Raw genomic sequence first — 13,580 nt, forward strand, 5'->3', positions numbered from 1 at the left:
CACTGGTACTTGGTAATGCTATTTTAATTGCATGGTAAAAAGAAAAAAAAAGAAAAAAATCTATTTGACAACAGCACGCCTGTGCGCAGAACCTTTCAAAGATACCATACAAAGAGTCAGAGACTAGCTCATGTGGGTTTAGTCATACTTGGTCAAGTTTGACAAAAATTTAAGGTCTGGGTTAGGCTTGCTTGCCCCAGACTCGGGCTTAAATGTCTCAGCCCAGGTTGGCAAGAAAGGAAAACCGCTGTCACACACAACTTTTGTCCTGGTATTTATAGGGCAATGAATGAAGGTCCCTGAAAAGAATTAGAAGCTTTTATTTTATCCCCTGACAAATTCGGATTATTCACATAAGCCCCACTGGAACATGTAAACCCCTGTAATTTGTTCGACCACGGCAGCTATGGAAGTTGCAGGAGTCCCAACTTCAGCCTGCATTTAAAATCTTTGACAGTAAGTGCATTGACATAAAGGCAAAGCACCCTATCATTTAAAAGGAATAATAGGACTCAAAACTCCCTTTTTTTTTTCCTATGGAGAGAGTGTTTATCCTTCCTTGCTTCTTACTAACAGTGATCATCCTTAATTGATTGGTAATCTCCATGTTAGTATGGTTGGAGTCATCCTTTGGTTAGACATGAACATACAGTTAAGTCAAGTATATGTGGCCAATTGAGACAATCCACCTTAGAATTTCAGTCATATATGCTAACTGGAATCTCGGTGATACTATTCTGACAATGATGAGAAACTGGCTTCAAGTGGAAATACTACACTGCCAATGATGTTTTTGGAATTCAGTCTAAGAAAGTGGCAGTGATAGGTCAAGTTTTGAATTGCAATCCGCTATTGTCAGGCAAGGAACTGATAACTCCTTACAGGTGCTAATCTAACCATCAATTACTACAATTTTAGGAGTGTTTGATTCTCATTTAATTAAAATCTAGGTGCTCAACAACATTTCAGGATTTCATCACATGGATATGACTTGTCTACCACACTCATCATTCCTTCCATTTTCCTAGACCAACAATGAATACTTTGTTTCTCAATCCTCACTATCGCTGATGTTCACAACTCACAAGAACTACATTTCCCAAAATATATATTCTGGTCATTGTGATTAACCATAGTATTACATGTACATTTCAACATTGAAATCATTATGAAAAGGACAAGCTTAACCTCAAGAAGGCGCATATTACTGCACATTTCACATTTTACCAGTCGTGTATCCCTTCCCAAGGCAGTTTAGGCAAAGCTGAACCCTGCAATACATATCAAACAAAGCAGCATACAAGTAAATTTCGGCAATACCCAAATCGGTAGTGAAACAAAAATTACAAGGTAGTAAGGAATAGAAAACCGCCAACTTGTTCCCATCACAAGTAGGGCAAAGGCAAGGGTTGAAAGCAATGGGATCGTATAAAGGAGACCACTTTATATTAGCACTGCCTGCCTTTACACCATTTGCATATATAAATCCCTTTTGCTTGCAAATCCCACAAGGCACTGCATCCTTTCTCTGAAGCAAAGAGGAAACAAAATTCAGAGCAAATACGAGAAAATAGTAGAAAAAGAAACGATTCTTGTTTAAAAGATTTACTAGTTTGAGCTTGGTGGCATAACGAAAAGTGCCAATAGCAATAGATGAAATGATATTGAGAGCGATCAGGCCACCCAAGAACATAGAAATTCCACTGGCCAGAGTGCGTAGCTACTTTGGTATCATTTTGGCTGGTTTGAAGTCCTCAGGGGATTTTCTTCAAACAGTATGACTGCATGAAACGGACCTCATGCTGATACAAAGCTGGTGCAACAGAGCCTATGCGCTAGTCCTGCTCAAATTAAGCCCCGTTCAAATATGAGGGCATGAACAGTATGGACTACTTGTTGATGGGCTTCAAGCTCCCGCTCAAATTTACTGAATTCCATGGGAGATGGCTCATGTGGATCAAGTTAAAAACATTTACCTTCGCGAAGCTCTCATTTTATTGATGATAGTTTTAGAGGTTCATAAGATATTTTTCCTCCGATAGTCTAAGAATTAATGGAATCTTATCGATAAATGATTTATTCGACTCTATCACAAATTTTAACTAATATTATTTCGTTAATACGATATAAAAGAAAAAGATATTAGAAATAAACAAATTTTATTAAAATTCTTGAAAAATTGAGAAATGAATTTCAAATAACTAATAAAAAATTATTTATAATAAAAAAATTTTAATATATAAAATTATAAAAATATTAAAAAAATTAAAATATAAAATTTATTTTAAAATTTTCGCCTTAATTTTATGACGAGACTTACAACTCTCGTCACACTTTTAAAAGTAGTGTATTTTAATTTTTTTTTTTTGAAAAACTATCGTACGTTTATATTGGACATCAATAGTAAAAATTAGACCCGATTCAATTCTATCATAAAATCTAAGACTGTTGTAAAATTTAAAACTAATTATTTTGTGTCACTTATATTTATTAGAATATTTATTTCAGATTATTTTAATTCTCATTCAAATTCACTTAGTAATTTTAATTTAAACTCAATTTAAACCAAAAATTTAGAAAAAAAATGAAATTAAGCATCTTAATTTTTAGATTACATCAGAAATGAAAAATATTAATTTTATATTTTTTGATAAATTGAATTAAATTAAACTTTCAGATTAATTTTACTAAAAACTAATTAACATGATTTTTTTTATACTCACATTGAAATATTTTTAGATCAAATTTCATGTATGAGGCTAAGGTTTTTATATATCTTAGAATAAATTTTTTATATTATCTTTATCATTCAAAATAAATAATTTCAAAATATTATGAATGAAATAAATTAATTTTTAATTAAACGATTATTCATTCAATTATTAATAAAAAAAATTAATAATAATGCATATCATCATATTACATTTGAGAAAAAAAATTAAAAAAAAAAAGTCAAACCCACTTGTATTTTGAAAATAGAATGTATTTTGGAATTAATTTGAATACATTGAATCCAAAGAAAAAACATAATATAATTAATTATGGGTTAGAAAATGTTTTCATAATTGAATAATGTTGGAAGTATACTTGCCAAAACCAAAGCATCCCATCTCAAGTCTTTGACATCCTTTGACCTTAATTAAGAACTTGGTTTTGTTCTTTCAACATTTTATTTATTTATATAATATAATATTCTATTATCATGACTAGAGCTGACTGGATTCATTGCAACTCTCTGACTATAATTGAATAATAATTTTCTCCCATTAGTTTCTCTTTTTTTTTAAAAAAAAAACAAATAGCACGTTCAATTTCCATTAAAAAAATAAAATAATGATGAATTATGGATCCTAATTAAGCATAATATAGGTCCAGAATTTTTTAATGTTGACTTAATATTATAGACAATGAGCAATGCAGGTCTCCAGAATTTAAAGACAGAAATTGTTAAAATATAAGTGTTCAAACTTTGAGACTGAACCAACACATAAGCATAAAATTACAAAACAAGTGTTTTTTTGGACCCATGAGTTGGAGCTGCCCATCATAACATGTCTAAGTTTTCATTTACATATATATATATATATATATATAAATTGAGAAAATATAAAAATATATTCTGTGATTTCATAACCACGTATGTGATTTAGTTTAAAATTTATGGTTTAATTTTATATTAAAATAATATTTTATAATATAAATCTATATATATATATATATATATATATATAAATGAATTAAACTAAATACAGTTTTTAGACTACATAATAAGAAATAACATTTTTTCATAACATCTTAAAGGCGAATATTTAAAAAAAAATAAATAGAGAAATTCAAACACGAGAGTTTATCCACCTTTAAAATATCAATTAATATTTTGAAATCTAGAAAATAGAGTTTATAGTATACAAGTAAGTTTAGATAGAGAGGCTTTCCCTTTTTTTATTCATTTTTTTTTGTCTGCTAGTAACGTCTAACGATCTCTCTGCTATAGTGTCGTCTGTTTCTATCACGCGAGTCCATATGTACGGAAGTATTAGAGTCCCTCTCCACGCCAGACAGCCGTTTAATTCCCCCGACGCATATGCAGATAGGGCTGCGAAGTGATTAGACTTGCTATCATTCGTCACGTCACATTATCGGACTGGATTTTTTTTTATTGGATCTGGACTTACGGACGATCCAGCCTGTCCCATGCACCTGAACCAAGACTTAAGATATTAAATCGATCGACTGAGAAAGGCTCCAAAAATTTTGGACCAGCACTTTTTTTTGGGTTCGGTCTTGTCCAGAAATAGTGAGGTACGACTGGTATCACCAAATAAATTATCCTTAATGGATAACCACAACTATAATTTATATATGTTTTGATTTTTTTATTACATTTTTATAAAATTCAAATACTGTTATAAAGTTTGCATATTAAAAAGATGCAATTGGAAATAAAAACATTAAATAAATTTTCAAATAAAAATTAAAAAAACGGATACATTCCACCTAAAAAATAAGAAATAAATTAATCAGACCAGATCATTGATATGCAATTTCCCAGTATATTCATCCATATCCCTTTGAATATGTGCAGGTTCACCTTTTTTTTTTTTTCTTTTTTGTCCTCAATGAAATTTCTCTAAATTAAATTAAAGAGTTGCTACATTGAGTTGTGGGGTTGTCAGGTTGGCCATCTTCTGCTCAGTGCATTCTCCTGCAACCCTTCAGTTTTTACATGCATTAATAATTCTCTTTTCCTTCTTTCATCTTCTGCACATTCTTGTCTTTTTCTTCAAATTCTACTCTTACCTTCAATTTCATCCTCTATTTTCTTCCCATACCATGTTCCTTCCCAAACCAACTATCCAACAAAATTCAAATCTTCATTCTGATAACCATGCAAGAAACAAATCATGTAACAAGATTTCTAGACTTACCTATTAATCTTTATTAATATTGCATGCGATTGAGATTATAACACAGCTATATTTTAGAGTTTAAATAATAATATTTTAGAAGCAAATATAAAATTATTATCTTAAAACTAATAACACTATAATTTAAAAGTAAGTAAAAGAAAATGAAATAATTTTTAAACCGTTATTGTTTGACTTATAATTATAACTTAAACGTTTGATATCAAATGTTACAAAACTCATATTTTAACATAATGTTACAAAACTCATATTTTAACATAATGTTACAAAACTCATATTTTAACATAATGTTACAAAATTCATATTTTAACATTCATTTGGGACCGTGCGATATTTGATTTGAATGCCTTCAAATTAAGCTAATCATAAGAATTGCTTAATAATATGTGATTTTAGACAATCTCGATAGTTAAGGTTACGTAAGTCTTCAATGGAATTCACAAGCGATATACATTCGCAAACTTCACAACAGTTATAAAAAAAAAGAATCGGTCATGAAAACTCATCAATATGCTACTTATTTTATTTTAAAGGTAAAATCGTAATTATAAATTCATATTAATATAATCGTTACAATAATTTTTTCATAGTCTTGTAGACGAGATAAAGTGATTAGTTGACTACCAACAAAAATTATACTCCACCGACCATTATTTGCTTTTATTTTCATAGATTCATAATATAGGAAAGTAATAAACTGTGATTATTGCAAATTAAATTAATAATGTGAAGAAAAGCAAGAATGGTAGAAGAGGGTGGACAATGTATGGGGCAAGTGATGGAGGTTTGAGCTTTCCTATATATTTGCCACTAAGCAGCACTGCAAATTTTGTTGGGTATGCTACCTGAAATTGCAACCAAAAGTGAAAATGATAAGATTTTGCAGAGAAAAGTGAAGCAAGAAAAGAAAAGAAAAATTATTATTTTATGTGGAAAAATACAAATCAAGCAAAATCCGAGGGAGAGTCTTCACAAACTCCAAATCCCACCAAATAGAACACAAGATTTTGTATTATCTCTTCTCTTCTGCAGTACCCTCTTCAAGCAAAACTTAAAAATCCCATTTTCTATTTTTCTTTTTTTGGTCTTTTTCAGTTAAAGCCAAAAATAAAGGTTGAAGCTTTTTCCTTTTTAATAATTAATGATTAAAAATTGTGGTTGTAATTATAGAGCCACGAGACGAGGGTAATAATCATTGGGGATGTGACACTAAAGCCAAAACCCATTTCCATTGGGAGCTCATTTGTGTCTAATCACAGCTAAGTTGAGATACATAGAGGTTCATCATTTTTTTTTCCTATAGTCTAGAGATTAATTATTAATTATCCTAATTAAAGTTGAAATTTTTAGGAATTTTAATTTACTAAAAATATAGAAATAAACCTTTTTACTAGGAGTTAAGATAATTTTGGCATGGTTGGCTCGTAATAATTAAAATGATATAGAAAATTAATACCTCAAGCTCTAGATGACCTCAAAGTTAAATATTATGTTTTATTAAAATAAAATAATATTATAAATTAATATAATATTATGTTTTATAATATGGTAAACCATCTACATAATATTATAAATTAAATTTTATGTAATTTTCACATAAGCAAAAGTAAATGATACGTAAACATGAGACTACCTCCATGTAAAAAAATTGAATGAGTTGGCAAAGTATGTAAAAGAGTTTCTTTGCCATGCAGAATTCAACTCCTATCTCCCCTACTTGAAAAAAACAAAAATAAAATAAAATAAGATTTCTTCCTCTTTGCGAGAAAATTTGTACACTTTCCTTAGCTAGAGCATCTAGTCCCTCCGAAATATGAAACGTGATGATTTTTCACATGTTTAATTTTAAATTTTAAATTAAAATTAAGACTATTTGTTTAGGAAAAATAATTTATTTATAAAAAAAATATTTTTTAAAGAAATAATTTATTTTTTATATTTTCTTGTAATTTAAAAAAATATTAATAAATTTATATTAGAACAATGAACGTATAAACTGACTCGTGAATCTTTCAGAAATTAATTGACCCACTGTATTTGCTGCAGAGTTATAAGAATATTCTTATAGAATACAACAAAATTAACAAAATTATCGACAACAATTTTATAATTTTTTTAAATAAATTTAAATTAAAAATTAGTATCGATTGCAAACACATTTTTAGATAGATACAAATATATTTGGATAATATATATATATATATATTTAAGTGCCAAATCTGTTAAATATTTGATTTATAATATAATTTATTAATTTTGAATTTCCTCCAAAATATTTTATATTTAAATTAAATTTTTTTTATAATATAAACCCGTAGAAAAGCCTTACAATTTTTTTATGTAAGATTTTTTATTTTCATTCTATTTTTTATAATAATTTATACATAATAATATTAATAAGATTCATAAACTTCAAAAAATAAATGGTATTCTCATAGCTTATTAAAATAAGCTATTTTTATAATAATTTATTCATAATAGTATTAATAAGATTCATGAACTTTAAAAAATTAAAATCGTTTTCTTTAAAAATTATTACATTTAACTTTTAATTAAAGAAAATATTTTTTATCAGTCAATTATTTTAAAATATTTTTTTGAAAAAAAATAAACAGGCCTAAATAAGTAAAAAACTAAGGTGAAAAATTAATATAGGTAGGTCAAGAATAAAGCTAAGCCTCATTGCTCGATATTCCTTCAAATTTATGTTCCGATTATATTCCGCAGAATCAATTAGTGCCGCAGAAATGCTAATGCTAAAGAAACCGACAAGTCAAAAATTCTCTCAATGCGAGTAAACAGATATATTTGCTGTTCAAGTAATTAAAAGTTTACTTTCCGACCTTCAAATTCCATTCACATACATGTAAATAATTCATAACCAACGTTACTGAATTCAAAATTATTTAGTTTTTATATTATAAAAAAGAAATGGATTAAGGGATATTGAAAATTAAAATGAAAGGAAAATTTAAAATAAATGGGAGATGAAAGAGGCACATGGAGAGGTCTGGTCCCCAAGTAGATTCACATGCATAACAACAATATCATAAAAAGATTAGATGAATCATCATACTCTGTATTTATCAATTCATTCATCTTAAAGCCATTCACCTATCCTCTTTTTTTTTTTTTTTTGGAGGTGTTCATCAATGTCACCCACGGGTCTCCCGTGTTATTCCTTCCTTCCATCCTTCTTCTTTAATTTCCTTTTCTTTTTAAAAAATAAAATTAAAATTTAAAACTTGAGAGTTGAATTTGACACCGTCTATGCTATTTATTAAATAGTGGAAAATCCAAAAGGTAAATTTCCAACTACTGGTATGCGCTACTTTTCATGGCGAGCTGAGGGCTGACGCTGATAAGAGAGCAACTACAATTCAAAAGGTAGCTGTCAAAAGATGATTGATTTTTGACTGAGGTGAAATGACATCGTTTTATCAAACAAACGACGACGTTCGGTATTAGCAGACACCTTTTTTATTTTTCATTAGTCAATTACATGGTTGGGAAACGCATCTTGAAAATCGATGCACACACAAAGCCTTTGGCTTTTAGCTTTTAAGAGCAAAAGATGAAGCGCTTTTTGACCGCCGGCCTTCCAGAAGAGACATCTTTTGCTACAGAATAACAAAATTGCCATCAGGGCACAGAATTTAAGGTAAAAAACTGGAATGAATTTTTTTTTATGTCATAAGAAAATATTTTTATACAATTGCCATTGCCATCAGTCATCAATTAGCCAATAGAAATTGATGTTATTTCTTTTCTATTTTTTTTTTTTTAAAATTGTACTGCTTCATAGGATGCCAAAACCAAACCTAAAACGACTGTGTTTATGAATTAATATTTTTGGCATTCCTTTCTGGAAGTCACTTTTGGGAGAGAACAAAGCATAGTGGTTGTGTCAGCTCAATTATTGATAATTTACTTACACATTTTAATTACTATTTTCTTTAATTTGAAAATAAATTATTTATAACACAAAGTTGTTAGTAATCATTCGATTGCATATGCATCACAAAACCCAAACAAATTTTAATTTTATTAAAATAGTTAAACAAACTACATGCATTTTTTTTTCAGTAAATTTTAATTATAAATTAATAAATATGATTTTTTTTCAAAAAAAATTTCTTGTTGGTGTGAACCTGTCAGAAAAAAAATTAGTTGGCAACTTTTTGATGTAAGTGAGTTATTTGAGATTGAAATATTATAATTTTTATTTTAAAAAAAATAATGGCAAATTTGGGATATTTAGGAAAAATAGTGGCAGACATGTGAGGCAATAAAAATAATAGAGAAAAAAAAAGTAGGAATAGGCAGTGTTGGATTAAGAAAAGTAACAGTTTGTAACTTTGTTTGATGAAGCACATAATTATATGTTCATGTGCTACAAAAACCCACAAGGTTAAGTGACAGCCACACCATCCAAACTTCAATATAAGAAGCTTAGCCAGCCCTGATTTCCATAAACAACGCCAGAAACTCTCACATATGCCCCATTCCCATTTCCCACCACCACAATGTTCGCCATGGCAGCCATACCACCCAGAGATGAATCTGACTACGACAGTAGCTCTTCCTCAATAACCGTACCTGAATCTAGCCGAAGCTGGATGAGTAACCTAAGCTTCGGTAGTCGACGGAGCTCTGTCTCCATCACTTCTTCTTTACCTGAATCTTCATTCTCATTTTCCCACAAGCCACACAAGGCCAACCAAGCCGCATGGGAGGCCATTAAGCGGCTACAAATCTCCAGTGGCCGTGTTGGTCTCGATCATTTTCGTCTCCTTCGCCGGTTAGGGAGTGGAGATTTAGGGAATGTTTATCTTTGTCAGATAAGAAACCCTGTGGTGGGTTTGCCTCAGTGCTTTTATGCCATGAAAGTGGTGGATAAAGAAGCACTTGCTATAAGGAATAAGTTGCAGAGAGCTGAAATGGAGAAGGAGATTCTGGGCATGCTTGATCACCCTTTTTTGCCTACTCTGTACGCAGAGTTTGAAGCTTCTCATTACTCTTGCTTGGTTATGGAGTACTGCCCCGGTGGAGACTTGTATGCTGCTAGGCAACGCCAGGCAGGCCGGCGCTTCACCGTTTCATCTGCTAAGTAAGTGACTTACTTCTGCTTAATTGTATTAGGGTTTATATTTTGTCTATGCTTTAACTTAAACTAATTATTTTAAGCTATGATTATGTTTATGTATGCAGGTTTTATGCAGCTGAGACTCTCTTAGCCCTAGAGTATCTCCACATGATGGGAATTGTTTACAGAGATCTTAAGCCAGAAAATGTGCTAGTAAGAGAAGATGGTCACATAATGCTTTCAGATTTCGATCTTTGTCTCAAATGCGATGTCGTTCCAAAGCTTCTAAAGTCTAATAAACCTGTCTTGGAATCCATTGATCATCACGACTATGAAACTTGTTTTACACCGTCTTGTGCCACACCCATACATCCTGTGCTTTCTTGTTTCTCAGCCTCCATCAAGAGAAAGAAAGCATCTAGAGTTACAACAATTACAGAACGAGTTGACGGCGATCATGATCAAGAACATCAAGAACTTGACCCAGAATTGGTGGCTGAACCCATCAATGCTCGATCCAAGTCCTTCGTTGGCACCCACGAATACTTAGCACCGGAGGTGATCTCAGGGCAAGGCCATGGGAGTGCAGTGGACTGGTGGACACTAGGGGTGTTCTTGTACGAGATGTTATATGGAAGAACACCTTTCAAAGGTGAAAACAATGAGAGAACCTTAATAAACATCCTTAAACAGCCCTTAACTTTTCCAAGAATTGCAGTTAGCAGTAGCAAAGAGTTTGAAGAAATGGTTAAAGCCCAAGATCTTATAAGCAAACTTCTAGTGAAGAATCCCAAGAAGAGAATTGGCAGCTTAAAGGGCTCTGTTGAAATCAAGAGGCATGAATTCTTCAAAGGAGTGAATTGGGCTTTGATTAGATCAGTTAGGCCACCTGAAGTCCCAAGTGATTCTTGCAAGATTAGAAGTAGAGCTCACATACCAAAGTTAAGCAAGCAAGAAAGAGAAGCACCATATCAGATCCCACATCATTTCGATTACTTCTAAACTAGAAAATTGTAAATAAATAAAAAAGAAATTAATAGGCAAAACAGGAAGCAAAAATATCATTGTATTACACCAAAGATAGAGTTGTTTTCCTTTGTTTGTCCTAGAAATGAGAGATGTATTGATATATTAAATTAAAGAAATATTGATGCAAGCTCTTAATTAGCATAGATTAGATTATTTAATTTGATAAATTACAATGGTTATAGTACTTGATAAAGTATTATTAATTAATGTGATCCTACGTGTAAAAGGAGAAGTCCCCTAATTGTGGCAATGTGATCCTCATAAGAACCCCATGAAGGATCATGTGATGACAATTATGGCACTTCCTCAATCATGGTAAATATAATTAAAATATGAGGATGAAACCTTTCATTTCACTGATAGCGAAATTGAAATTTGAATTTAAAATCTTTCAATCTTAAATTTTGCACTCATGATAAATACATCTGAATAAATAAGAAAAATTTCAGGTTTTATCTTCTTATTTTCTTTTCGATTTCAATTTAAAAAAAATAAAATAAAATTCAGTATTAATAAACTAAAGCCGGAAGGTCCTTTCACCGTCTATGCAAACAAACAAAAACCCCATCATTCTCCCCGCTCCTTCTTTGCCTTTATACATAATTACATTTACCCCAATTATCATATTATATAAATAAATGGGCAATCAACTATATTAATTCCCATTCTTTTTTTTTCTCCCACACTATCATTGATCATTGATAGAAATCAATTACTAGAAGGGTCATTTTATAATTGATTTAGAAGTAAATATGAAGCAAAGATCAATTACATCATTCACTAATTATAAGATTTGCTTACACATATTACTATATATGTTATGACTTAATTAAAAATTCATTTAATTTTTTCTGATTAATATTATGATATTTTTAAATTTTTTTAATGTAAATATTTCATTAATTATATAATTTCAGTTTTGGTATTTTTCAATCAGCAATTTTTTTTTATTAATTTAGAGTCTGAAAAAAAAAACCATCAACTTTACCAACCAAGAAGAAAGATTAACTATCCAAATTCAGTTTTGGTATTTTTCAATCAGCAATTCTTTTTTATTAATTTAGAATCTGCAAAAAAAAAACCATCAACTTTACCAACCAAGAAGAAAGATTAACTATCCAAATTCAGTTTTGGTTTTAAATAAATCATGGAATGTAATTTGTATTAAAAGAATAGAATAGGTAAAATAGTCAATTTGCACTACAATAGGTCTAAAGTAACAATAATATATTAATACCTTATAACTTTGACCGTTGCTATAAATCAATAACAACGGTTTGAAATATATTATATTTGTATAGTGCTGAATAAGGACAACGATTTATTTATTTTTAGTAATATATAAAAAGATTGAAATTATAATTTTATTAAATATATAATAAATATTTTAATAGAATATATTATTATATATAATTAAAATATAAATTTTTTCAATAAATTTAAATTATTGTAAAACTGATATTTTAATATTATTAAGATAATAATTTCACAGCTAAACTACTGTTACCTAAAATTTAAAATGTAATAGTGTTGGTGTATTTTGGTTGGTATTTATTATTTTTAAAACTTAGTAAGTGGGTGAGATTGAGTTTGAGTCTTCGTATCTGTCTGTTATGAAATATTCAAAAAAAAAAAAGAGAAGGGACATACAGTGGAGGAGCTATAAAAGTGAAAAAGCAAAGGGGAAATAGGTATGGAGAATGAGAAGAGATGGAATTTGGGCATAGTAGTGAGCATCAGCTTGCAGAAGCACGCGAGCTTCTTTCCCTTTCCTTTAATTTGCGCACTTTGGGACTCTTTCTATGGCTATGGCATGCATGTAGAAAGTGACGCACTGCTCTCTCTCTCTCTCTCTCTCTCTCTGCTTTTACATGTATATTTCATATTCTCCATGATTCATGCTCAGATGTTTCACAACTGTGTAGAAAAGAAAAGGGACAAATTAATATAGATAAAAAAGAAGCCTACTCATTGCCTTCTTTTCCTTTCATCTTCTTCCTCTTCTTCTTTTTTCTTTTCTGCAATACATAGTTTTCTTTTTCTTTTTCTTTGTGAGTTAAAATGCAAAACACAGTTTCATTGAATGTATGCGGTTGTTTTCTTTGATATATTTTCTTAAACTTTTGTTAAAAATAAATTTGCTTTTAAGATATAGAATGGATGATTATTTCACTAGATCACTTTATATTTTCAAGTTTCTTGCCCCTATTTACGTCTAAAAAAGGAAGGCTGAATGACAGTCTTTCATATTGTTGGCTTTTAATTATTGCCCTTTGAACAATATCAATTTAAGTGCTCTATTGAATGGTTTGTGTATTGATTAAGCACAACAACCTACTCAATCAATTGCAGTGTCAAAAGGGAGAAATATTATTTAATTTGCTGATTTATATGACAAGGTAGAACAAAGGAAGGATGATTACATCTTAAAGGTTAATTAAACAAATTATTACAATGAAAAAACATTCTTGTGAATATTAAATATTGTTGAATTCTTGTCCACGATAAGATGTCTTCTCAAACTCGCCATGTTAAAA

General features: G+C 30.0%; 2 protein-coding genes across 2 annotated transcripts; one reads left to right on the forward strand and one right to left on the reverse strand.

Annotated features, from left to right (window-relative positions):
• Window positions 1-369: 369 nt before the first annotated feature.
• LOC110600618 lies at window positions 370-2,012 on the reverse strand. The gene is made up of 2 exons (XM_021737486.2): window positions 1,610-2,012; window positions 370-1,528 (listed from the first exon to the last, which is right to left on the reverse strand). Exons 1-2 carry the CDS (start codon window positions 1,691-1,693, stop codon window positions 1,217-1,219), a joined length of 396 nt encoding a protein of 131 aa, XP_021593178.1. The 5' UTR covers window positions 1,694-2,012; the 3' UTR covers window positions 370-1,216.
• A 7,158-nt stretch (window positions 2,013-9,170) lies between these two features.
• Window positions 9,171-11,170, forward strand: LOC110631240 (protein kinase PINOID 2). The gene is made up of 2 exons (XM_021778994.2): window positions 9,171-10,038; window positions 10,140-11,170. The coding sequence occupies exons 1-2, from the start codon at window positions 9,455-9,457 to the stop codon at window positions 11,014-11,016; spliced, it is 1,461 nt and encodes a 486-aa protein (XP_021634686.1). The 5' UTR covers window positions 9,171-9,454; the 3' UTR covers window positions 11,017-11,170.
• The last annotated feature ends 2,410 nt before the right edge of the window (window positions 11,171-13,580 follow it).

The sequence above is a fragment of the Manihot esculenta genome, chromosome 14 (assembly GCF_001659605.2).
Source record: "Manihot esculenta cultivar AM560-2 chromosome 14, M.esculenta_v8, whole genome shotgun sequence".
Classification (NCBI taxonomy): domain Eukaryota; kingdom Viridiplantae; phylum Streptophyta; class Magnoliopsida; order Malpighiales; family Euphorbiaceae; genus Manihot; species Manihot esculenta.

Coding starts and splice junctions, on each gene's coding strand:
- LOC110631240 (XM_021778994.2), top strand. CDS start 9,455: ATGTTCGCCATGGCAGCCATACCACCCAGAGATGAATCTGACTACGAC. Junction 10,039..10,139: donor TTCACCGTTTCATCTGCTAA/GTAAGTGACTTA, acceptor TTATGTATGCAG/GTTTTATGCAGCTGAGACTC.
- LOC110600618 (XM_021737486.2), bottom strand. CDS start 1,693: ATGTTCTTGGGTGGCCTGATCGCTCTCAATATCATTTCATCTATTGCT. Junction 1,529..1,609: donor ATGCCACCAAGCTCAAACTA/GTAAATCTTTTA, acceptor TCTTTGCTTCAG/AGAAAGGATGCAGTGCCTTG.